The 23,673-nt window shown below is 38.4% G+C and overlaps 1 protein-coding gene across 1 annotated transcript in view; it reads right to left on the bottom strand.

Moving 5' to 3' along the window:
- Positions 1 to 18,109, bottom strand: part of LOC104866537 (IQ motif and SEC7 domain-containing protein 3-like) — a 69,612-nt gene extending 51,503 nt beyond the window's left edge. The window contains exons 1-2 of the mRNA XM_019208415.1: positions 18,053 to 18,109; positions 60 to 98 (exon numbers count right to left, since the gene is read on the bottom strand). Coding sequence (XP_019063960.1) covers positions 60 to 98; positions 18,053 to 18,109 — 96 coding nt within the window. The remainder of the gene's footprint in view (positions 1 to 59; positions 99 to 18,052) is intronic.
- Positions 18,110 to 23,673: the final 5,564 nt, after the last annotated feature.

Raw genomic sequence — 23,673 nt, 5'->3', positions numbered from 1 at the left:
TGCCACACGGACATTCACACACGCACGAGGGGCGGGACCGCAGCGCCGGGCCCACCCACCTCCCGCCTCTGGGCTTCCTGAGGAGGCCCTGCTTCCCGCTAGGCGGAAAGCGGGGGAGCGTGGGAAGGGGGTTCTGGGGTGAGGGGCAAGATATGGGAAGAAGGACCTGAGAGAAACCCTACTGTCAAGAAAGCGACAGCGAATTAAACGAAACAGGAGCAGCGGCACTAGGAAAGTGGGGTGACACTGATAGAGAAGGAGACAAGGGAAGAGGAAAAGAAGAGGTGAAGCTGGGAGAATGAGGAAGCATAAGAGGGCATTGAGGACAGAGGGAGAGAGAACCCTGCTAAAGGAGAGGAAAGCCTACGACGATAGAGGGTCAAGAATTCTTTTTGATGTGTCCAGCCATCCCAGAGGCAGGGAGCCCATCTTAAAGACTTTTGGGCTCTCCTCTTTTGTGCTCAACAATTTGTTCTGCTAAGGAATCCCTGGAACACACGATCTTGGTATTTAAAGGCCCTAGGAAACATCTGAGTCTGCTGTTTCACCCAGATGTGTGGGAGCAAGGTGGGAAAGCTATTCATGCTGAACTTTTTCTGAGAATCAGATCTCAGGACAGTTTTGGTCTGGTCTGACTTCTGAACAGATTGTTCTGTTTGATAAATATTTAGGAAGTGCATGCTATTAGGAAAGCCTGGGCTAGATGAAGGTAAGGTGAAAATGACTAGGCTTTTTGCTTATGAATAATTGGATGAAACAGGTAATAATTAATTGCCTTATCATGCATTGTTGATGGTGATGGTAAGTGATAAGATAGATTTATGCCCAGAGTGCTGTAGAAACCACCAGGAGATCTGAGAAGTAGTTTTCTTGGAGGAAGTTTACACTTGTGAGAAAAGTTTTCTTGGAAGAAGTGAGGCACAAGCAAAAGCTCAGAGATATAAATCAGCAATGACCAAATCATCCTTTCTACAATGGTTGTGTATAAAACAACCACCAAATGCAATGTGTTATATACTAGGATCTGTGCAGGCTACACTTAACTGAGATCATGAGTTATAGTTTCTATAATCAAGTAGATCACAATGTAACACAGTAGGTGTGGAATGCACATGGATAAGTAAAAAGGCAAGTTGAAATTTTTCTAAGAGCTCTTCAAGTCACATGCCATAGGAGTTCAGGGCAGAGAGGGGGGCTTTGACTATGATGATATAAGGCCTGATGAACGCATCACTCGAGCTGATCATGAAGGATAGGAAAAATTTCAACAGGCAAAACAAACAGGGGAAAAGAAGATGGGGAAGATATATGAGGTAATGAAGGAAAATACTAAAGAATGGAGATAGAGCCTTTCGGTTTCATCTAATTTGCCAGGGACGTGACTCTTCTTTTATAGGAGTGGTACAGAAAGGAAGCATGACTATGAGTGCTCTTCATGTATGCTATTGCATTCTCTGAAGAGAAGGCTCCATCGGGCGTCCTGCCTATCTGCTCTTCTTCCAGGATAAGTGGGTGGATGGTGTGGTATCTAGCCAGCTACGGTAAGTGGGCAGTACTTTGTATCCAGTTAGCTGGAAGCCTATTGATGCCACTCATGGATGCCTTTATGGGAAAGAATTTGTCCTTTGCAAATAAACTGCTTTCTCTGCATTGATAATGTATGTTTATTTTGGTTTCTCTTGTTTATCTCCAAGCAAACTTCCCTTAGTAAGAATGAATGAAGAGGGCTGGGGATTTAGCTCAGTGGTGCCGTGCCTGCCTCCAAAGCACAAGGTCCTGAATTCGATCCCCAGTACCATGAAAATAAAAACACAAACAAACAAAAAAGAATGAAAGAAGGAAACACATCCATAGCTAGGCAACTGTTGATTTGTTATCCAACACCAATACCCCTCCTTCCTTCCTTTCTTCTTTCCTTTCTTCCTTCCTTCCCCTCTCCTTCTTTCTTTTCCTCCCTCCTTCATTCTCTACCCCCTTGGTACTAGAGGTTAAACCCAGGACCTTCATATTGAGCTGCATTGCCAGCCCTCTCTATACTGAAAAGGGATCTTGTTGCATCACCCAGGGTTGGCTCAAACTTGCAGTCTTCCTGCCTAAACTTCCCAGAGTGCTGGGATTACAGGTGTGTGCCACCACTTGTGGATCGAGATCAATATTATTCCTACAAGTGGAACAGTGTGGAGCATAATTATCCATGAGGATTGATTAAAATGTAACAATCTGGGCCCCTTATCATTCCTGCTATACTGTGTCCCTAGAAATGGGCTCAAGTAACTTCATTTTAACTTTTTTCTTTTATTTAAAACAACCCAAATTATTGAATTGTAATTTATGTGCAACAATGTGCACTCAATTTGAGAATACAGCTTAACAAATTTTGACAAATAAACTCATGCAGTCGCCACTATAATAAAAATTGCAGTCATTGCAAAATGCAAGTTCATGCTCCTTTGCAGTCGATTCTTGTTGTCCACAGCCCAAGTTAACCACTGAACAGCTTCCTGTCAATAGATGTTAGTCTTGCCTGTTACAGAATTTAATATTAATGGAAATCATATAGTGTGTGCTTTTCATGACTTTTTTGCTCAACATAATGTTTTTAAGGTTCATCCATCCCTGTTACAAGTATCACTAGTTTGTACCTTTTTATTTCTGAGAATATTCACAATAGATACACCATAATTTCTTTATCTATTTACCTGTTGATGGACATTTTGTTTTCCAGTTCTGGTTATTTTGAATCAATGCTATGATGACTAAAAAAACAAGTACTTATGTGGACATATGTTTTGTCAAGAGTAAAAATCTAGAACTGAAATTACCTTATGTATATATATATATATATTTAACTAAGAAACTGGCAAATTGTTTTTCACAGTAGTGGCACTATTTTTTATTTCCATCAGCAATGTATGAGGTTCAGATATTTCTCATTCTTACTTATATTTGCTATTGTCATCCTCTTTTTATTTTATCAAATTGAGTCGTTCAGTATAGTACATCTTTTTCCCCCATATGCGGATTTAATCCAAGGTCTTTGCATTGAGCTACAAACAAAACTCTTTTATTTTGAGAAGAGTTCTCACTGAGTTGCCTGGACTGGGCTCAAACTTCCAATTCTCCTGCTTCAGCCTCCCAGAGTCTTGGAATACAGGGGTGCACCACCACCCCCAGCTCAATATGTTTGAGCATTATTTTCCCAATCACTAATGCTGTTGAGCATCTTCTCATGTGCTGACTGGCCATTTGTATAACTTCTTTGCCTCCTGTTTCTACTGAACTCTTGTTCTCTTATTGAGTTGTAAGAGTTTTTTACACATTCTGGAAAGCAGTTTTTGTCAGATGTATAAATTTCAACTATTTTCTTTCAATGGCCTGCTTTGTCATTTTATTAGTATTGTCTTTTGAAGAGCAAATTATCTAACTATAATAAAAAACTTACAGGGAAGATGGAACGGGTAGGGGAAGGGTAAAAAGGGAAAAAAAAAATGTGTAGAGCAAATTATCTAACTATAATAAAAAACTTACAGGGAAGATGGAACGGGTAGGGGAAGGGTAAAAAGGGAAAAGAAAAAAATGTGAGATAATGAAAAGATGGAAATAAAGTGTTTGTAGATGGGGAGGGGAGGAGGGGGTGAAGGGAGGGCAGAGGTAAGGGGAAAAAATGAGAATCAAGACTTGCCATGTAGAGGTACAAGATCTCAACAATGAATGTAACTGTGCTGTATCCCTAAAATGTACCAATAAACTCAATTAAAGCTGAAAAAAACTTACAAATTTTCTGTTGATAAGTGTTTTTTTGTGTGTCCTACCAAACATTCGTGGCCAGCAAGGCATGGTGGCATACACTTGTAATCCCAGTTAGTTGGGAAGCTGAGGCAGAAGGGGTGCAGCTGAGGCCAACCTGGGCAACTTAGAGGGAGCCTGTCTCAACATAAAACAACAAGGGGCAGGCCAGGGATTTAGCTCAGTGGTTCCGTCACCTGTCTCACAAGCACAAGGACCCAAGTTCAACCCCCTTTACCAAAACCAAAAAAACAAGAAACAACAACAACAACCAAAAAAAACCAAGGGGCTAGTGTAGAGCACTTACCTAGCATATGCAAGGCCCTGGGTTCAGTCCTTAGTACTGCAAATAAATATATAAACAAACAAATAAAATAAGTTCTCTGCCTACCTGGAGGTCACTAACATATTCTCCTATGTTTTATTCTGGAAATTACATAGATTTTTCCTTTATGTTCACATCTTTGATCCATGTTACATTAATTTTTGTGTTTGTCATAGAGTTAGGTTTCTTTCTTCTTCTTTTTTTTTTTTAAATGTTTGTCAGAATTTACCACTGAAGTCATCTCAGTCTAAGGGTTTTCTTTGTGGGAAGGTTTGTAACTACAAATTCAGGTTCTTTGTTAGGTATAAGCCTATTTGAATATTTTATTTCTTTGTGTGTCTATTTTGGTAATTTGCATGTCAGGTAGGCAGAATGACCTCCCTAAGGTGCTGATGTCTTTTTAATCCCTTAAATCTATAAATGTGTTAATTTACATGCAAAAGAGCTTTAAATACATGATGAAGTTAAGGATCTCAAAATGGTTGATTATCCTATTACTTAGGTGAGCCCAATATAACCAAAAGAGTCTTTATAAGAAGGATACAGGGGTGTGAGATTCAGAGAGGAGATGTGATAACAGAGGCAGAGGTGAAGCCAGCCCTCATGGTGCACACCTGTAATCCCAGGATTTAGGCAGGTTGACATAAGAGGATTGAATGTTGAGCCCGGCCTGGACAATTTAGAGATCTAGTAAGACCCTATCTCAAAATAAAAAGTGAAAAAGTCAATGGATGAAGTTTGTCACAAGGGCACTGGGTTAAATCCTCAGTACTAAAAACAAAAGCAAAAACAAAAAAAGAAGAAGAAAAAGAAGAGCAAGCGGGGGCGGGGAGGAAGCAGGAGGAGGATAAGCAGAGAGACAATGCTCTCTGGTGCCTGAGAAGCTAGAAAATGAGTTCTCCCCTGGAACCTCCAGGAGAAACACAATCCTGACAATACCTTGATTTTACCAAGTAAAATTAGTTTTCAGATTGTGCGTTCTGGAGCTACAAGCTAATAAGTTCACTGTACTGCTTTAAGTCACAGTGTTTGTGTTAATTGATTTAAACAGCAGTAGAAAACTGGTGCATACCTATAATTTCAGTACTCTGGGAAGCTGGGGCAGGGGAATCATAAGTGCAAATCCAGCCGGGGCAACATAATGGCTTAGTGAGACCCCACATTAAAATAAAAAATAACAAAGGACTGGAGATGGAGCTCAGTCTGAATGGAGCCTCTGGTTTGAATTCACAGTACAACAAAGCAAAACTTGTATAGTCTCCTTCAAGAAATATATCCATTTTGTGAGTTGTCAAACTTGTTTATATGAAGTTACTTATATTAGCCTGTTAGCTTGATAATATACACTGGCTATGTAATGATGTCCCCCCTTTTCTTTCTTTCTTTTTTGAGAGATACCATATGGTATTCATTTTTAAATTAATTTTATTGGTACACTTTAGATACACCTAATGATCACATTCATCATATAGAATTTGTACCTGTACATAGTATCTTGATTCTTCTTTTTTCCCCAACCCCTTCCCCTCCCTTCGACCCCTTTTCTTCTTATTTACAAAAAAATTTACATTTTTTCTGTCTATTCTTTTTTTTTCTTTTCCTTTCCTTCTTTTCCCCCCTCTCTTGTTCCCCTTTCCATTTGAAAATTTTCTTCCTATTTCTGATTTTTTTTTTTTTTTTTTTTGTAACAGGGATCGAACTCAGGCCTTTGTGCTTGCAAGGCAGGGAGCAGGCAGCAGAACCACTGAGCCAAACCCCCGGCCCTCTGATTATCTATTATACATTTTTGTCCTTGTTTACCTATTGGTCACTTACACCAGAGAAACATTGTGATATTTAAATGTATGTGTCTACTTTATTTCACTTAAGAGTAGGGTCTCAAGGTGCATCCATTATGTAGAATTATCTCAAGTTTATCCTTCCTTATGGCAGAGTAGTGCTCCATTACATATTTTTAAACCCCTATATCTTCTTTAACCATTCATCTGCTGATGGGCATTTGGGCTGTTTCCAAGATTTAGCTATTACAAAGTGTGCCACTATAAACATAAGTTGCAGATATCACTATGGCATGATGTTTTTAATTCTTTTTGGGAAGATAACAAGAAGGGCAATAGCTGGGTCAAATGGAACCTCTAGTTTTACTTTTTTTAGGAATCTCCATACTGATTTCCACAGTGGTTGCAACAGTCTACACTCTCACCAGCAGTGCAAAGTGTTCCTTTACCCCACAGCCCAGCCAGCATTTGTTATTGGTTGATTTCTTCATAGTAGCCATTCTTTCTGGAGTGAGATGGAATTCCAGTGTTGTTTTAATTTGCATCTCTCAAATGATCCGTGATGTTGAACTTTTTTTTCATATGCTATTTGTACTTCTTCATCTGAGAAGTGTCTTTTCAGATGCCCATTTTTGGATCTGGTCTTCAAATTTGGGGGGTCTGATTTTTTAGTTCTTTGTATACTCTAATATTAGTCCTTGTCTGAGGAAATACTTTTTTCTGACTCTGTGGGTTGTCTATTCACTCTATTGGTGGTTTCTTTTGCAGTGCAAAAGCTTTTTAATATGATGAGATCCCATCTGTTGATTCTTTGAAGTATTCCCTGTGCAAGCAGGATTTTGTTTGTAAAGTTTTTGGTTTTTTTATTTTTGCCCTATACCTATGTCTTTGAGAGTTCTACCAGCAGGGTGTGGAGGCTTGTGCCTGTAATATCAGCACTTGGAAGAGTGAGGCAGGAGAATTGCCATGAATTCAAGGCCAGCCTGGATTATATTTCAAGACCCTGTTTCAAAAAACAAAAACAAACTAAAAAGAACTCTACCAACAGAGTTTCTGTTTTAATATTTAGATCTTTGATCCATTTTGACTTTGGTTTAGTGCATGGTGAGAGATATGGGTCTAACTTTAATCTTTGGCTATGGAAAGCCAGTTTTTCCAGCACTATTTAATTATTAAAGAGGCTATCTTTTTTTCTAGGGAAAGTGTTTGAGCCCTCTGTCAGAGAAAAGGTGGATGAATCTGTTTGGAGTTGTTTCTGCATCTTTCAATCTATTCCATTGATCCTTGGGTCTGTTTTTTTTTTGCCAGTACCATGTTGTTTTTATCACAGTAGCTTTGTAGTATAATTTCAAGTCAGGGTTGTGATGCCCCCTGCCCCGCCTTTGTTGCCCAGAATTGCCTTTGCTATTCTAGGTCTCTTCTGGTTCCAAATAAATTTATAAATTATTTTCACTAATTCTGTGAGACATACTGTTGGTGTTTTGATTGAAACTGCAGTAAATTGGCATGATAATTTTAGAAATAGGACCATTTTCACTCTATTGATTCTGCCTATCCAAGAACAAGGGATGATTTTTCCATTTCCTGATATCCTCTTTGATCTCCTTTTTCAGAGTTCTGTTGTTTTCAATGCAGAGCTCTTTTACTTTGTTAGATTGATTCCTTAGTGTTTCACTTCTTTTGATGTTATTGTGAAAGGCCTTGTTTCCCTAATTTCTTTCTCAGTGAGTTTGTTATTTGTGTACAGAAATACTATTGATTTTTGAGTGGTTGACTGTTTATCCAGCTACACTACCAAATTTGGTTATTAAATCTAGGCATCTTTTGCTGGAGTTTTTGGGGTCTTCTATGTAGAGTATCATGCTATCCACAAATAATGATAATTTAATTTCTTCCTTTGTTGTCCTTACTCTATTTCTTTATCTTGTCTAATTGCTCTGGCTAATGTTTCCAGAACTATATTGAATAGAAGTGATGGTATTGGACATCTTTGTTGTTCCTGAGCTTTCAGATTTTTTTTTTCAGTACCAGGCATCAAACTCAGGACCTTGTGCTGGCCAGGCAGGTGCAACTCCACTGAGCTAAATCCTCAGGCCAACTTTCAGTTTTTGACCATTTAGTATGATGTTGGCTGTTGGTTTGTCATAGATGGCTTTTATCAGATTGAGATAAACACCTTCTACTCTACTTTTCTGCAGAGTTGTTTTTGGTTTTTTTTCTCATGAATGGGTGTTGGACTTTGTCAAATGCTTTTTCTGTATCTATTGATATGATCATTTGATTTTTGTCCTTGGCTCTGTTAATATGATGTATTACATTTATTGATTTGTATATGTTGAGGCAATGAGCCAGAGGATCCATTTCTTCTGGGTCCCTATCAAGGTGAAAGACCTCATTTCTGGTACCCAGCCTGAAGAGACATAAGTGGGGAGAGACTAGGGCTGGTTCCCTGTTACCTTGGCTCATTTTTAGGACAAGAATTAGAAATAAAATTATACCAAGGGGGTAAGGGTTAGGGTGGGGGTAGGAGGGAATAAAAAACAACCCTGAAGACCCCTGATCCCCAGGCATAATAGGTGGCTGCATCCCTGGGATGAATCCTACTTGGTCATGGTGTACAGTCTTCTTAATGACTTGCTGTATTCTGTTTGCCAGTATCTTATTGAGGAGTTTTGCCTCTATTTCATTAAGGAGATTAGCCTGTAGTTCTCTTTTTTGGTTACATCCTTCTCTGGTTTTGGAACCAGGGTAATACTTGTTTCCAGGAATGAATTTGGGAGTATTGCTTCCCTTTTTCAGTTTCATTAAAGAATTTGAGAAATAGTGGCATTAGGTCTTCTCTAAATTTCTTATAGACTTCAACAGTGAATCTGTCAGGACCTTGGCTTTTCTTTGTTGGTAGGTTTTTAATTACATCTTCAATTTCATTGATATTGATTTATTTAGAATTTTTAGGGCCGGGGATTTAGCTCAGTGGTTTGGTGGCCTGCCTTGAAAGTGCAAGGACCCTAGTTCAATCCCCGGTACCAAAAAAAAAAGAATTTTTATATCTTCTTGATTCGCTTTTGTAGTTCATATGTATCTAGAAATCTGTCAGTTTCTCCTGTATTTTCCATCTTATTAAAATTCAGATACTTGATGTAGGCAATGATGATCTTCCGGATTTCTGCAGGATCGATTGTGATTTCACCCTTTTCCTTCCTAATTGCATGGATTTGAGTTGTTTCTTTCCTTTTTGTAATAAGATTGGCTAAGGGTTTGTCTATTTTGTTTAACCATTCAAGGAGCCAACTCTTTGATTCATTGATTCATTATATTGTTTTCTTAGTCTGAATTGCATTAATATTTGCTCTGACTTTTATAATTTCCTCCCTTTGTATGTGCTTTGGGTTTAACTTGCTTTTCTTTTTCTAGTAGCTTGAGGTTCAACAGTAGGTTGTTTATTTGAGTTCAATCTGTTTGTATGATGCAAAAATTCATTACTATATATTTCCCTTGTAGGACAGCTTTCATTGTGTCTCATAAGTTCTAATATGTTGTATTGGCATTATTATTTAACTGTAGAAACTGCTTAATTTTTTTTCTTTAATTTCATCTGTGACCTATTGCTTGTTCAGGAGGGTGTCATTTAATTTCCATATATTTATGCAGTTTTTGTGGCTTCTTTTACCATTTATTTCCAATTTCATTGCACTATGATCTGATAATATGCATGGATTAATTTCAGTTCCTTTGCATTTACTTGAGTGTGTTCAATGAGCTAGTATATTTTGGAGAACTCCTATGTGCAATTGAGAAGAATGTGTATTCTTATGTTGTTGGATGGAACACTCTGTACACATCAACTAAGTCCATTTTCCAAAGGTTTGGCTCAGTTCTGATATTCCTTTGTTGATTTTTTTTTGTCTAGTTCATCTGTCTATTTGTGACAGTGAAGTGCTGAGGTCCCCCACTGCCATTGTGCTTATTTGACTTTTCATGTCCTTTAGTATTTGTTTTATATAGTTTGGTGCGCTGGTATTTGGTGCATGTGGTGGATTAACTAATGGTCAACTTGTAACGTCCAGCTGAAATGAATCAGCCTAGTTCGGGGCATGGAAGACCCACCTGAGGATTGTTGCCAACAGCATAAAAAGAGTCTTGGAGGGAAAGATCATATGCTGTTCATTTTCCTGGAAAAGTTTGCTGTGGCTGGTTTTCCTGATGCAAATTTGGCTGTTCTCATTGGAGGAGGAGCTTGGGTCCTTGCTGTCACTAAGAAGGGCTGCTATTCTTGTCAGGGGAGCTCTGATCTTTGCCTTGATCATCATTTCCTGGCTCCAGTACAGATCCCTCAGTCTGGTGGCACAAGTCCTTCAACCCACTGGCACAGGCTTTCTAGCTTCCACCATTGGTCTTTGGGCCTTCTCAGATAGATCCTCTATATGGACTTGCATAAGATATTGCCATGAGCGCTAGGCCTCTAGCTGGACTCATGGAGGACATTGCCTTGGGCTTTAGGCTTTTAGTGAGACTTGTGCAGGACATTGCTGTGGGATCCAGGCTTTCAGCTGGATTCGTTGGGTCTCTAGTGTGAGGACAGACCTCTTGCATTCCTCTTCATTTGACTTTTGGGGTAAATATTATAAAATAATCCTATTAATTATGTGTCCTGTATTAAGTATATTCCCTTGCAAACCCTAACTACAATGGTGAATATATATTTATGATTGTTATTTTTCCTCTTGGATTGTTCCCTTTACAAGGATGTAGTGACTTTCTTTGTCTCTCCTAATCAGTCTTAGCTTGAAATCTACTTTTTTCTGAGAATAGAATAACTACCCCAGCTTTTTTCCAGACACCTGTTGCGTGGAGTGTTGCTTTCCATCCTTTGACTTTCAGTCCATGAATTTCTTTTTGAGATACAAGTGATTCTTGTATGCAGCATATTGTTGGTCCTTGTTTCTTGGTCCATTCTGCCAATGTTTCTTTTTTTATTTTTTTCAGCTTTAATTGAGTTTATTGGTACATTTTAGGGATACAGTACAGTTACATTCATTGTTGGGATCTTGTACCTCTACATGACAAGACTTGGTTCTCATTTTTTCCCCTTGTCCCTGCCCTCCCTTTACCCCTCCTCCCCTCCCCATCTACAACCACTTTATTTCCATCTTTTCACTATCTCACATTTTTTCTTTTCCCTTTTTACCCTTCCCCTGCCCATCCTACCTTCCCTACACCTTTAGCTCCTTTCTTCCCATTTCTCAATGTCAGTAATCTTATTAGGATCTTCTGTATTATTGCAGATTATTCATGCCAGTGTTTCTTTTGATTGGTGAATTGGGACCATTTACATGGATGGTTATAGCGGATATATATTGACTTATTCTTGTCATATTATTTTCCAATTGTTGGCTCCTACTCTTTTCCCTCTGTTTAATTGCTTGCCTTGCTTGATGGATTCCTTCAATTGTGGTTCATGGAATTGCAGTCTTCATTATCTCTCTCTAGAATAATCTTTAGGACACTTTGGAGAGCTAGTATGTGGTCATGAATTTCTTCAGGTGTTCTTTATCATGAAAGTATTTTATTTCTCCATCAATTTTGAAAGATAGTTTTGTGGGGTACATCAATCTGAGATGGTGGTTGTTTTCTTTTAGGGCTTAGGAAGTCTGCTGTGATTCTGATGAGCTTTCCTTTATAGGTGATTTGTTTCTTTCCTTTTCATATTCTGTTCTTGTGTTGAATTTCTAGACTCTTGACTATTGTATCTCTTGGTGTAGTTTTTTTATCATGGCTAATTGGAGTTCTGTGTGCCTCACTTATCTATCAGTATGTCAAATTCTTTTTCCATGCTTGGGAAGTTTTCCAGCCTTTCTTCTGTGAACAGGTGTTTTGTTTTGTTTTGTCCTTTACACTACCTCCTGCTTTTTCATCGATTCAAATCAATCTTATGTTCTTTGCATAATTTAGCAGCTGTTGGATTGATTTTTCATTATCTCTTGATACTTTTTAAAAGTCCTTCTTTTCATGCCTTCTGTATCTGATATTCTGTACTCACATTGGTTGATTTTGCTGCATATACTTTTGATAGCTGAGAAATTATTTATGATTTTTTTCTAGAGCCTCATTGATTTGCTTTTTTACTTCAACTATATCTTTTACTTCAGTTATCTTTTCAGAAAGTTCAGATGGGTGGCTTTTGAATTGTTATACCTCTGACCCCTGGATTTGCCTTGGATGAGCTGCAGATCTGGATGAGCTGCATATTGAATCTTGCTTCTGTTTCTTCTCCTTTTCCATTTTTGAAATGTATTTTCTGCACTGATGCTTGTAAATTGCTTGTGGTAGATAGCTTTATTACTAGTAACTAGAACTCCTTATGAAATGGCTACTTTTTAGAGATGTTTTATAGGTGTCCCTGGCTTTGGGGCTTTTGGTGTGTCACAAGATCCTACCTCTTCAATTTATTAGGGAAGACAAATTGCTGCCTCTTTGACCTAGCCCCTGGTTCCTTGTTACTGGAGTATATTATTGTTTATGACTCTCAGGCAATCTTGGTCTTTGCATACAAGGAAGAACAACAGATTAGAACAACTATGTCACTGTGGCTAAAGTAGTACAATCAGTAATAACAATAGTATAAAGCACAGCCTAGAAAATGACAAATTGTGGTAACTATTAATTTGCCACCATTAACAATAGGAACAAGACTTATAGTTATATAACAAAATCTAAAACAAACCAGAAAATTATGTACAGTAAATATTCCCTCAACTGAATGATTTTACTCTCTAGAGAGACAATTGTACTCCTTTTTATTCATGATGTTGGTAATTTTTGTATCCTTTTCTAAAATTTAGTTTGGGTACAGCTATATCCATTTTTATGATATTTTCAAAAAACTGGTTTTGCTATCATTGCCTTTTCTCTGTTGTTTGTCTATTTTCTATTTTGTTGATTGCTACTCTTCTCTTCATCATTTTCTGTCTTCTGCCTTTTGTTTGTATTTGTTCCTTTCTTACTAGCTTCTTAAGGTGGAAGTTTAAAATACTGATTTAGATCATTCTTCTTATTTAAAATAAGTACTTAAAGCTGTAAATTTTCTACCAAGCACTGCTTTACTGCAGCCCACACATTTGGTTTAAAATTTTATTCAGTGTAAAATGTTTTGTAATTTCCTTTGTTATTTAGAAGTGTGATATTTACTTCCAAGTCTTCCTGTTATTGATTTCCAATTTAACTCTTTTGTGATCAGAGAACATACTCTATTGATTTCAATCTTTTAAATTTAATGGCACTTTGATATGACCCAATGAATGGTCTATATTGATGAATATCCCATGTACAATTGTCTGACAGTCGCTGTAGTTTTCTTGTCGTTAACGTTTGCATTTCTTGTAGGTAACATAATAACTAAATGTTTATAGCCTAATCCCAGGAACCTGGTAAGGAAAAAGAGACTTTGCAGATACCAATCAAACAAAGGCTCTTGAGATGACAAAATTGTCCTGGATTGTCTAGGGAGCCAACCTAATCACATGCTTCTTGAAAGCCACAAAACCACTCCCAACTGTGATCATAGGAAGGTGTGACAACAACGGAATGATTAGAAGTGCACAAAGTGAAAAAGACCAGCCCCACTCTTGCTTGCTGTGAGGATGGTGGGCAGGGCCACGTGTCAAGGGGTGTGGGTAGCCTCTGAAAGATAGAAAAGGCAAGTAACTGATTTCCCTGTGAAGTTTCTAGGAAGGAATGCAGAGTCACTGATACTTGGATGTTAACCGAGGGACACTCATGGTAGGTATCTAAGGTTCAGACTGTAAGAGAATGCATTTGTGTTGCATAAGCCATTATGCAATTCTGTAATAATTTGTTATAGCAATCATGAAAAACCAATGTAATATGTCACATCATTTCCTACACTTTTCCTTTTTTTTTTTTTTTTTTTTTTTTTGGTACTGGGGGTCAAATTCGGGACCTTGCATTTGCGAGGCAGGTGGCAGAACCACTGAGCTAAATCCCCAGCCCTTTCACTTTTAACCTGTGTCTTTAGATTTAAAATGTTTTTCCTATAGATAACATTTAGTTGGATCTAGCCCTTTTAAAATTCTGCCTGATAATCTGCATTTTAATCAAATAGTTAATATTTAAATTTAAAACATTATATTAAAAGATACATTGCCATTAATTTTCCTCAAAATACTCCCTCCTGCTTTAAACACAGCTTTCCTATCATTCTTGCCATGTTCTACAGCAGTGCTGGAAGTCCTTTTTCGTGAGTGTCTTTATGAGTATGATTAAAACTACACCTCAAACAGCTAGGATTAGAAGTCCCACTTGACCCAGCTATTCCTTTGCTGGGCATCTTCCCAAAACAATTAAAGGAATCATACCACAGTGATATATGCTTACCCATGTTTGTAGCAGCACATTTTGTAATAGCTAAAACTTGGAAACAGCCCAATTGCCCATCAATGGGAGACTGGATTAAGAAGATGTAGGTTTTTTAAAAATAAAAGGGAGTACTACTCAGCCATAAAGAATGAGAAACTAGAGACATTTATAGCTAAATGGATGCACATTGAGGCCATATTCTGAAAAGAAATAAATAGGACACACATGTGTAAATACCAAATAGTTTCTCTGGTGTGAAAGACAAAAGGTGAAAATAAGGATCAAAATGCATAACTGATATAATTGATATTGTGAAATAGGAAGAAAACATCTAAAGGAGTAGGGGAAGTGGGAGGGATGGAGAAAGGAAAGAAGGGAAAAGAAAAAATACGAGAAAGGGAAAAACATGGAAACAAAGTCTTTGTTAAATAGGGGAGGGTGGAGGGGGTGAAGGGAGGGCAGAGAATGGGGAAAAAATAAGAACCAAGATGCATCATGTAAAGGTACAAGATACTAATGATGAATGTAACTGTACTGTGTATTTAAAGTGTGCTAGTGAACTTAATGGAAAAAAAACTACAGTGAATGCTTTGCTGAGTGCATTCCAATGGAAAGGAATTACAGTAAGTCCTCATCCACCTTGTTCACTAGATTTGGCACTGTGCAACTTCTGGCTCTTCCCCAAAGTCAAAATGAAAGCTGAGTGTTTTGAATCAGTTCAAAACACTGAGGCAAATATGATAATATGACTAAGGATACTCATGAAAGAAGACGTCTGCTTTAGAGACCTGCTTTCGAAAGTGCAAAAACCATGAGATAAGTGTGTTTGAAGAAAGGAGTATTTCAAGGAAATTAATGGCAATTTAAACATTAACCATGTTTTTTTGGGACGGGGTCTCTCAGGCTGTAGTCCAGGTGGGCCTTGAGCTCACTATGTAGCCCAATCTGGCCTCAAACTCATGGTGATCCTCTTGCCTCAGTCTCAGTCAGCAGTCACTGGGTACAAAATTACAGGCATGAGCCATCATACCCAGTTTAACCATATTTTTCTATCACACCTCATACATTTAATTATCAACATTGTTGGGTTTAAATCTATTTTCTTTCTATTTTATTATTGATTTCATATATCTTTTATTCTTTTCTACTCTTTCCTTCCCTCTCTTCTTTCCTCCTTTCCACCTTTCTTTTCTTTTTTCCTCCTTTCTTTCCTCTTCCCTCCTCTCCTTTCCTTTCTTTCTTTCTCTCTTCTTTCTTTGTTTCTTTCTCTCATTGTCTCTCCTTCCTTTTCACTTTTTCTTGAAGAACTGGGGATCAAATCCAGGGCTTTTCATATGCTAGTAAGTTCTCTGCAACTGAGCTATAACTCAGCCTTTTTCCTGAGTTCTTTCATATTATTATCTGGTATTCTGTTTCATTTCCACTATTGGCTAATTGACATTCCTATACATCCAGTGTTGCTTTTGACTTTATTTTTATTGTTAAAATCTTTGTTTTTATTAGTACATGTTTTTAGTGCATAATGATTACATTCATCATGGGGAGTTGTTGTATGTACATAAATACATCTTAATTCTTTCTACATCCCCTCCCCTTCCTCCCTCTGTTCTCCCTTTCTTGACCGCCCCCCTTCCATTTGCAAAGTATCTGTCTCCCTGGGTTTTTTTTTATAAGCTATCATGTATTTTGCTCTTTAATTTCTTTATACCTTGGGTTTCTCATATAAGAGAAACCACACAATATTTAAGTTTGTGTGTCTGATTTGTTTCGCTTAACATTGTGGTATCAAGGTGCACCCATTTTCCTACTAGTGACTTAAATTTATTTGTCTTTATAACAGTATTACTCTGTTATGTATAAATACCGTCGTTTCTTTATCCATTCATTTGTTAATGGGCATGTTGGCTGCTTCCATTATTTAGCTATTATGAGTTGTGCTATAAACATGAGTATGCATGTATCACTGTATTATGATGTTGTTAACTCTTCTGAGAAGATAGCTAGAGGGGGAATAGGTGGGTCAAATAGAATTTCTATCTTTCATTTTTTGAGGAGTCTCCATATTGATTTTCATAGTGGATGTACTAGTTTCCATTCCTGCCAACAATGTAAAAGGAGGCCTTTTTCCTTTGTAGCTTTGTCAGCATTTGTTGCTATGTGATTTCTTGACTTTAGCCATTCTTTCTGAAGTAAGATGGAATCTTAGTGTTGCTTTAATTTGTGTTTCTGTAATGGCTAGATATGTTGAACAGTTTTCATGTGTTTATTGGCCATTTCTACTTTTTCTGTGAAGTATCATTTCATTTCAGTTGCCCGTTTTTTGTTTGTTTATTTTTGTTTTTTACTGATCCTTATATTTTCAGAGATCTAAAAAAATTTTTTTGAGTTCTTTAAATATTCTAGGTATTAGCCTCTGTCTATGGAGTTGCTGGTAAAATTTTTCCCATTCTGCAGGTTGTCTCTTCACTATGTTGGTTGTTTCCTTTGATGTACAGAAGCTTTTTATGTTTGACATAATCTCTTTTTTTATTCTTGATGTTATTTCTTGTGCAGTTGAGTTATGCTCAGAAAGTCCTTGCCTATGCCTATGTCTTCAAGATTTTTAACTATTTTATCTTCCAGGAGGTTAAGTGTTTCTGTTATAATATTTAGATCTTTGATTCATTTTGTTTTTAGATTAGTACATAGTTACAGATATGGGGCTAGAGTCAATGTGTATAATTCATGTGTATAATTCAGTTTCTCTAACACCATTTGTGAAAGAGGCTATCTTTCCTCTGGCATATATTTTTGGTCCCTTTGTCACAGATCAAATGGCTGAATATGCCTGAGGTTGTTTCAGCGCCTCTGTTCTGTCCCACTGACCCACATGTCTGCTTTTGTGCCAGTATTATGGTGTTTTTATCACTAGATCTTTGTAATATAATTTGAAATCTGGTACTGTAATTCCTCCTGCTTTGCCCTTGGTGCCCAGGTTTGCTTTTGCTATTCTGGGTCTCTTCTGGTCTATATGAATGTTAGGATTGTTTCTTCTAGTTCTGCCAGGAATGAGGTTGAATTATTATTGACAGGTATTGAGTTATTCCTACAATATTTTGTTTCTGTTGCTGAATTCTCCCCTTCACCACCACCACCTTTCTACTTAGCTACTCATCCTACCTGTTGTATTCATTCTGTTATACTTTTTGGCATTGTTGGCATTGTTTCTAAAATATCCTTGAAAAGTTTTCTAGAGTGCTGGTTTAGTGGTTATAAAATTCTTAAGGTTCTCTTTGTCATGGATACACCTTATTTCTCTTTTAATTTTAAGGGTAGTTTTTCAGGCTATATTAGTTGAGGTTGGAAGTTACTTCCTTTTAAGGCCTCGAACACTTCACTCCAAGCTCTCCTGGACTTTGAGGTTTGTGTTGAAAAACCTACTGTAAATCTAACAGATTTACATCTATGAGTGATTCATTGCTTTCCTCTTAGAGCTTTAGGATTCTGTCCTTGTGTTAGACTTTTGGGATTCTGACTATAATATCTCATGAAGATGTTGTTTATTGATTGTGGCTATTTGGAGTTTATATGCCTTACTTATCTCTATTTTAAATTCTCTCTCCATACTTAGAAAATGTTCTGCTATTATTTCTATAAACAAGTTTTTTATATCATTTGTGCTTTCTTCTGATTTCTCGTTAATTCAAATTAATCTTAGATTCTTTTTCTTCTTATCATCTAGGAGCCATGGGATTCATTTTCCATGTCCTCTTGTTCTTAAGGTATCTCTGGATATATGGTCACTTACAGTAGCCCTATCTTCCAGTTCTGACAGCATCCTCACATTGGTCACTTCTCTACCCATGCTTTCAATAAAAAGTAACTGTTTGGTACCTTTTCATGGATTCTAATTCTTTGCTAAACTAGTCATCTGTGTTTTGTATTGTTTTGTTTAGCTCATTTTATTAGTGTCTTCTGTAAGATCACTGATACTTTTATTAAATCCATTACCATTCCAGTTATAATATCTTTGAGTTTGCTAAGCACCTTATTGATTTTTTGTCACCTTTTTTTTTCACTTTGTGTAATTGAGCTGGTTGGCTTTTGATTTCCTCTCCATTGAAGCCTTGTAGATCAGCTTTTGGGGAGCTATGAGTTTGGGGAGGCATCTTGTTGCTTTGTTTTCTCATGTATCTCTTGTTCTTTTGTGGTGTGGTGAGGCTTGCAAGTCAATAATAGTGGGACGACTTTGCTGCTAGTGTGGTGATCTTTCTGCTTTCCAGTGATGCCTTTGAGCCTTTGCCCCTGTCCCAAGGTCTGGGAGAATGCAGTGTAGTTGGCCCAACACCTGTATTCCAGAAATGAACCACAGTATTGATGACACAAAGACAAACCAGATATTGACATACAGTAAAAACCTATTTTTAGCAACAACTATGCCACCCTGCCTTTAACAACAAAATCAGGAACCGTAATAGAGGTACGGACCAGCTGGGTATTGATATAACATAATAGTCAATAAGAGCTATCGTTGTACCTCCCCTAACAACAGAAAAAGTAATTAAAAGAAAATTAATAGAAAAACCACAAACTCCCCAAAACCCAATTTTAAAAAATGAGTCAAAAAATGTACTCTATGTTTCTAACTCAATAGATTCTTTCCAGGTTCTCCAGTATTGGAATGCTCCTGATATGGAGGTGGGAAAATGAGTCACTACTAAGACCTACTTTGTTTCCAAACTCATGTGTGTGTGTGTGTGTGTGTGTGTGCGCACGCGTGTGAATGCTGAATCCTTCCACACACCTTTCCTGCTGGCCATGGTTGGTCAGTGGTGTCCACCCTTGGGCTCCATTCACTCAGCCACTCCTACTTTCCACACCCCTCTGTGTTCTCTAAGTCACTGCTTTCTCAACCTAGCTTTACAGCCTGTGGGTTTATAAAACTCTTCCCCTGCATTCAGAGGCCCCCTCTGACCCTGTACTCCAGGCTGTGGCAACTGTCTAAACTGAGGCGTGTCACGGATCACACTGGCAAATGGGGAAAGCAAACAGTCCACCAAGCTCTGTGTTGGATGCAGGCAGCATGGCTAGGAGGTTGAACATCAAGCTGTCCACCAGCAATTTCAGACCCAGCCCCTCTGAAAGCCAAATAGGACTGGCCTAGCTTCTTACCATAGAGGTCAGAACTCCCATGCTTCTCCTGGACTGAGCTTAAGCTTCTCAGGTGAGTTTATATCTAACACTCACCCCCTCTGTGACTGTCTCTTGTGGCTATCTTAGTCACTGTGGTAGGGTGACCCCAGAAACCCTGAATTGTAGTTGATGTGAAGCTCAATCTTAAATAATTAACCTTTTTACAAAATGGCTCCTGATTAAACCTTCTCAAATATAGTGGGCACTGCACCGAATTTCTTCAACTCTAGCTTGTAAAACAAATCACTTTCAGAGTAAAATCCCGTGCTTTGTGCTCTGTTTCTCCAGCTTCCCTGAAGTTTTCAGTTTTCTTCTTAGTTCCCTCCTGATTCCCAGAGATCTACATTTTTTTGTTCACCAAGTTGTTGCTTCTCAGATGTCTCAAGTCCAGGTCCTGGAGAGGATATATTTTGCTGCCAGTCTTTTATTCCACCATTTTTAAGCCCAGGTTTATAATATTTGGTTTTAATTTCTCACTGTCTACGTTCATGTATAATGTAAAAACCCTACAACAGTCTGTTTCCATTTTGCCTTCCTCTCTTATTGTCAAGATTTACTACAGTGTGTAAGTCCCAAAATACACTATCATCATTTTTACCCTAAAAAACTTTTAAAAATTTAGAAAGTAAAAACACATTTTCATATTTTCCCAAATATATTCCATGTCTCTCATTTTCATTTCTTTGTAGATTCTAGATTCCATTTGGTAGCCTTTTCTTCCCAGCTGAAGAACTCTATTTAACATTTCTTATAGTCAGGTTTGTTGCTGACAAATTCTGTCAGCTTCTCTGTGTTTGCAAACAAGTATTTCCCTTTCTTTATGGATGTCCCCTTTTCTCTGGATATTTCATTGTAGGTTGCACTTTTATTTTCTCTCAGCATTTACAAATATTGTTCCAGTATCTTCTGACTAGCATTTTCTGGCAAGAAGTCTGTGCTCTTTCTTATCTCTGTAGTGCTACAAAATAATAAGAAAAATAATATGTATAGAATGTGAAATGACAAAAGTTGCAACGAGCAGACCAAAATTTAAAACAGCTATTCTAAATATGTTCAAGGGTTGAAATAACACAAGGAGGAGAGGAATGGGTGCTATGAAAAGAACTAAATGAAATTTCTAAGAAAGTTTCACCTCTAAAAGTACAATATCTGAAATTTTTACCAAATAGTATTAACAGCAGATATATCCTGCAGAATTTTTTAAAGTCAATAAAATTAAAGAAATAGAAACTAGGGCCGGGGATTTAGCTCAGCAGTTCAGAGGCCTGCCTTGCAAGCACAAGGACCCGAGTTCAATCCCCGGTACCAAGAAAAAAGAAAAGAAAAAGAAAAAAGAAATAGAAACTACCTAAATTGGTTAAACAAGTTACTGAGTCACCAATGTTTTTACAGTCTTTTTTCCCCCTCTGTGCTTCAGTTTGGGTTGTTCCTACACCCGCCACTTGGTGTTTGTTTGTTTGTTTGTTTGTTTGTTTTCTTCTTCTTCCACTTCTCTGCTTGCTGTGTTTTTGTTTTCCCCTGGCTTGTGTCATTTTTTTTCCCTGTGTCTTCACAGGTCTTGTAGTTAATTTTTATTCTACACTGGACATTTTGAATGTGACTTTGTTGAGTGCAAATCCCGTTGTTCTCCTTTTAAGTATTTTAACTTCATTTTCAAAGGCAGTCAGTGTACTTGCAGGTCAACCAAACCCTTCTGAGAGTTGTCCTTAGTTTTTGTAGGGAGGGTCTGTGGTAAATACTGTACTTTGCCCTCACGGCCTAGATGGGACCATTCTGCCATGTCATGGAATCCTCTTGGGTTCCTTTGGTCTGGCTGGTTGGAACACTAATCTCTCTGTCCTTTGTGGGCCCCGACAATTGTTGAGCGTATGATCCACCGGCTGTTATTTGCTCAGTCTTGTGGAGTTTCACGCTGTACGCGCGAAGCTTCTTGTTCAGCAACACACTCAAGGAGGGGTCTCTGGAGATTTCAGGAGCCAGTCTTCACGTAACTCCCTCTTGTCTGGTACTCTGCCCTCTAAATGACAACCATCTCAGCCCCTCAAACTCTACTCCTTGTGTCCTCAATTCAGAGAGACTTTCAGGCTTTGCCACAGTGCTCGCCTTGCCCTGCAGTCTTGAGGGATTCTCCAGGCAGAAAGCGGAGGGGCTTGGAGGACTCGCCTACTTTGTTTCCTTTTTCTCTGAAATCATGGTTCTGTGCTACCGGTCTGAACGTTGGTTTTTTAAATATATGTGCTCACTGGAATATAACAATTTTCTTACTAGTCAAATTTGTTTGGCTTTTGGCTAATTTGTCATGAACAGAAGCCCAAATCTACATGCTTTCCAAGCTCCCCAGATGATTCTGATGCACCCTAGATTTAGAGAACTCCTGCCTAGGGAGCAATAAAAGTAACACCAACTCTCACGTAGTGCACACAGGGTTTCATGAAGGCTAGACAAGTGCTCTACCACTGAGCCCAGGGCACAAAATAAATGAGGCCTAAGGAAGTTGTGGCTTTTCCAGGGCAAGAGAACTAGTACACAGGGCTTCTACAGCTGTATCTACAGGCTTCAGATCCTCATCCCTGGCCACCACGAGAATTGGAAGAGCAGCCTCTGGGGTGAGCCAGGTGGGGGATGCTGACCTCCCAGTTCACTGGCTGGTTCTGCCACCATGTTTTAGTCTCTCTTCCAGTAGTATGCCCCACATCTCCCTGCTGAATAGTAGTTCCAACCAAATTGGGCCACTCACATCTGTCCACACCCAACAACATTTTCTGTTATTCCAGCATTTTCCACTCTTTTTAAAGTATTCTTCTTCATCCTGAATCTCTGCATGTCTAAATCCTATCCCATCAAGGCTCAGTCTCAATGTTGCCTCTGCCGTGAGTGGCTTTCATTTTTCTCTTTTTTCATTTGATTCTCCTAGCTCCCTATCTGTAGTCCTCAGATAGTGGTATTTACCATTCTCTTTGTAATACAGTTACTTATGTAGTTGCCTTCTCCTACTCAACAGTAAACTCTTTGAGGGAAAGAATTAGTGCCTTATAAACCTGGGCACCCACTCAATACTTCACTCTGCACAAGAGGGACTTGGGCACAACAGGTGCTCAAAAAATATGTTTAGTGAAAGCATAAGGTAATGGCTGGGAGGGAGAAGAGAGAAAACAGTGGGCAACTGTGCTTAGTTGTGGGGGTAAATGCAACCATAGAAAATTGTACTTCATCCCTATGATCAGGGATGCCTCTTAAAATGAGAGTCAAGAAAAGGGCTGGGGATGCAGCTCAGAGGCAGAGTCCTTGCCTGGCATGCCTAAAGCCCTGGGTTACATTCCAAGCACTATAATAAATAAATATGCTAAACTAAAATGATGTGGCAAAATATTTCGTTAAACTGCGAGCTCATGTATGTATGCATATGCATATTATGTGTGATTTATATACATGTCTCTATCATATATATCTGTACACATGTATTATATAATGTAATTTTATGTATATAATATAATTGACAGTGAAATGCTTCAAAATTAAGATTTATAACAAAATCATTTGTAAGATTCCTCTTATCTATGATGTACACATTTTTAAAATCATAGTTCTAAGGTAATTTGTTGGAGCAGAAGGGATATTGATGAGGCCTTTGATGCCCAAAGCTACTTGCAGGAACCAGCAAGGCATTTGATTTTTCTGGTCGAGGCTCCTAATTCAGCACCTCTCCTCTCCCTTTCCTGTGTGGCCTGTCGTGCCGGAAGCTGCATCACCTCAGGAGAGATGCTCTCACTTAGCACAGAAAGCCACTGTTTTCCATCTGGCTATGCTTAGACAGCTGTCTAGGTGGCCAGGTGGGGCTGAAGAAATGACAGTGGCCACATCTGCTCCTGCTCAAAAGATTCCAAGGATCCTGGATGACTAGACAGGTGGTCGGAGTTCTTTCTACCAGAATTTCCACTCCTGGGCAGAACAGCACTAACCTTCACCCTCATCCCACCCCAACACACAGTGAGAACTTCTGGATCACATGTGTTTCTTATGTATTCTTCGTCAGGCTTGAAATGAAGCGGACTGTCAGCCTGCGGGGAAATAAACCAAAGACAGCCTCTCCTCATGACCTTTTGGATCTGCTTTCATGGGTGTTTGCCCTATTGGTGTGTAATAATAGTGATGATGATCCACTTGTATTTCACTTTAGGCTTTAAATGTCTCTGGCTTTTGGTTATCTTCTTGGGTGTCTGGGATAATAACCGAATC

Source organism: Fukomys damarensis, unplaced genomic scaffold, assembly GCF_012274545.1.
Source record: "Fukomys damarensis isolate Sample0158 unplaced genomic scaffold, DMR_v1.0_HiC HiC_scaffold_5, whole genome shotgun sequence".
NCBI lineage: Eukaryota > Metazoa > Chordata > Mammalia > Rodentia > Bathyergidae > Fukomys > Fukomys damarensis.
The sequence above is the reverse complement of the archived record's forward strand: the minus strand, read 5'-3'. Positions and strand labels throughout refer to the sequence as shown.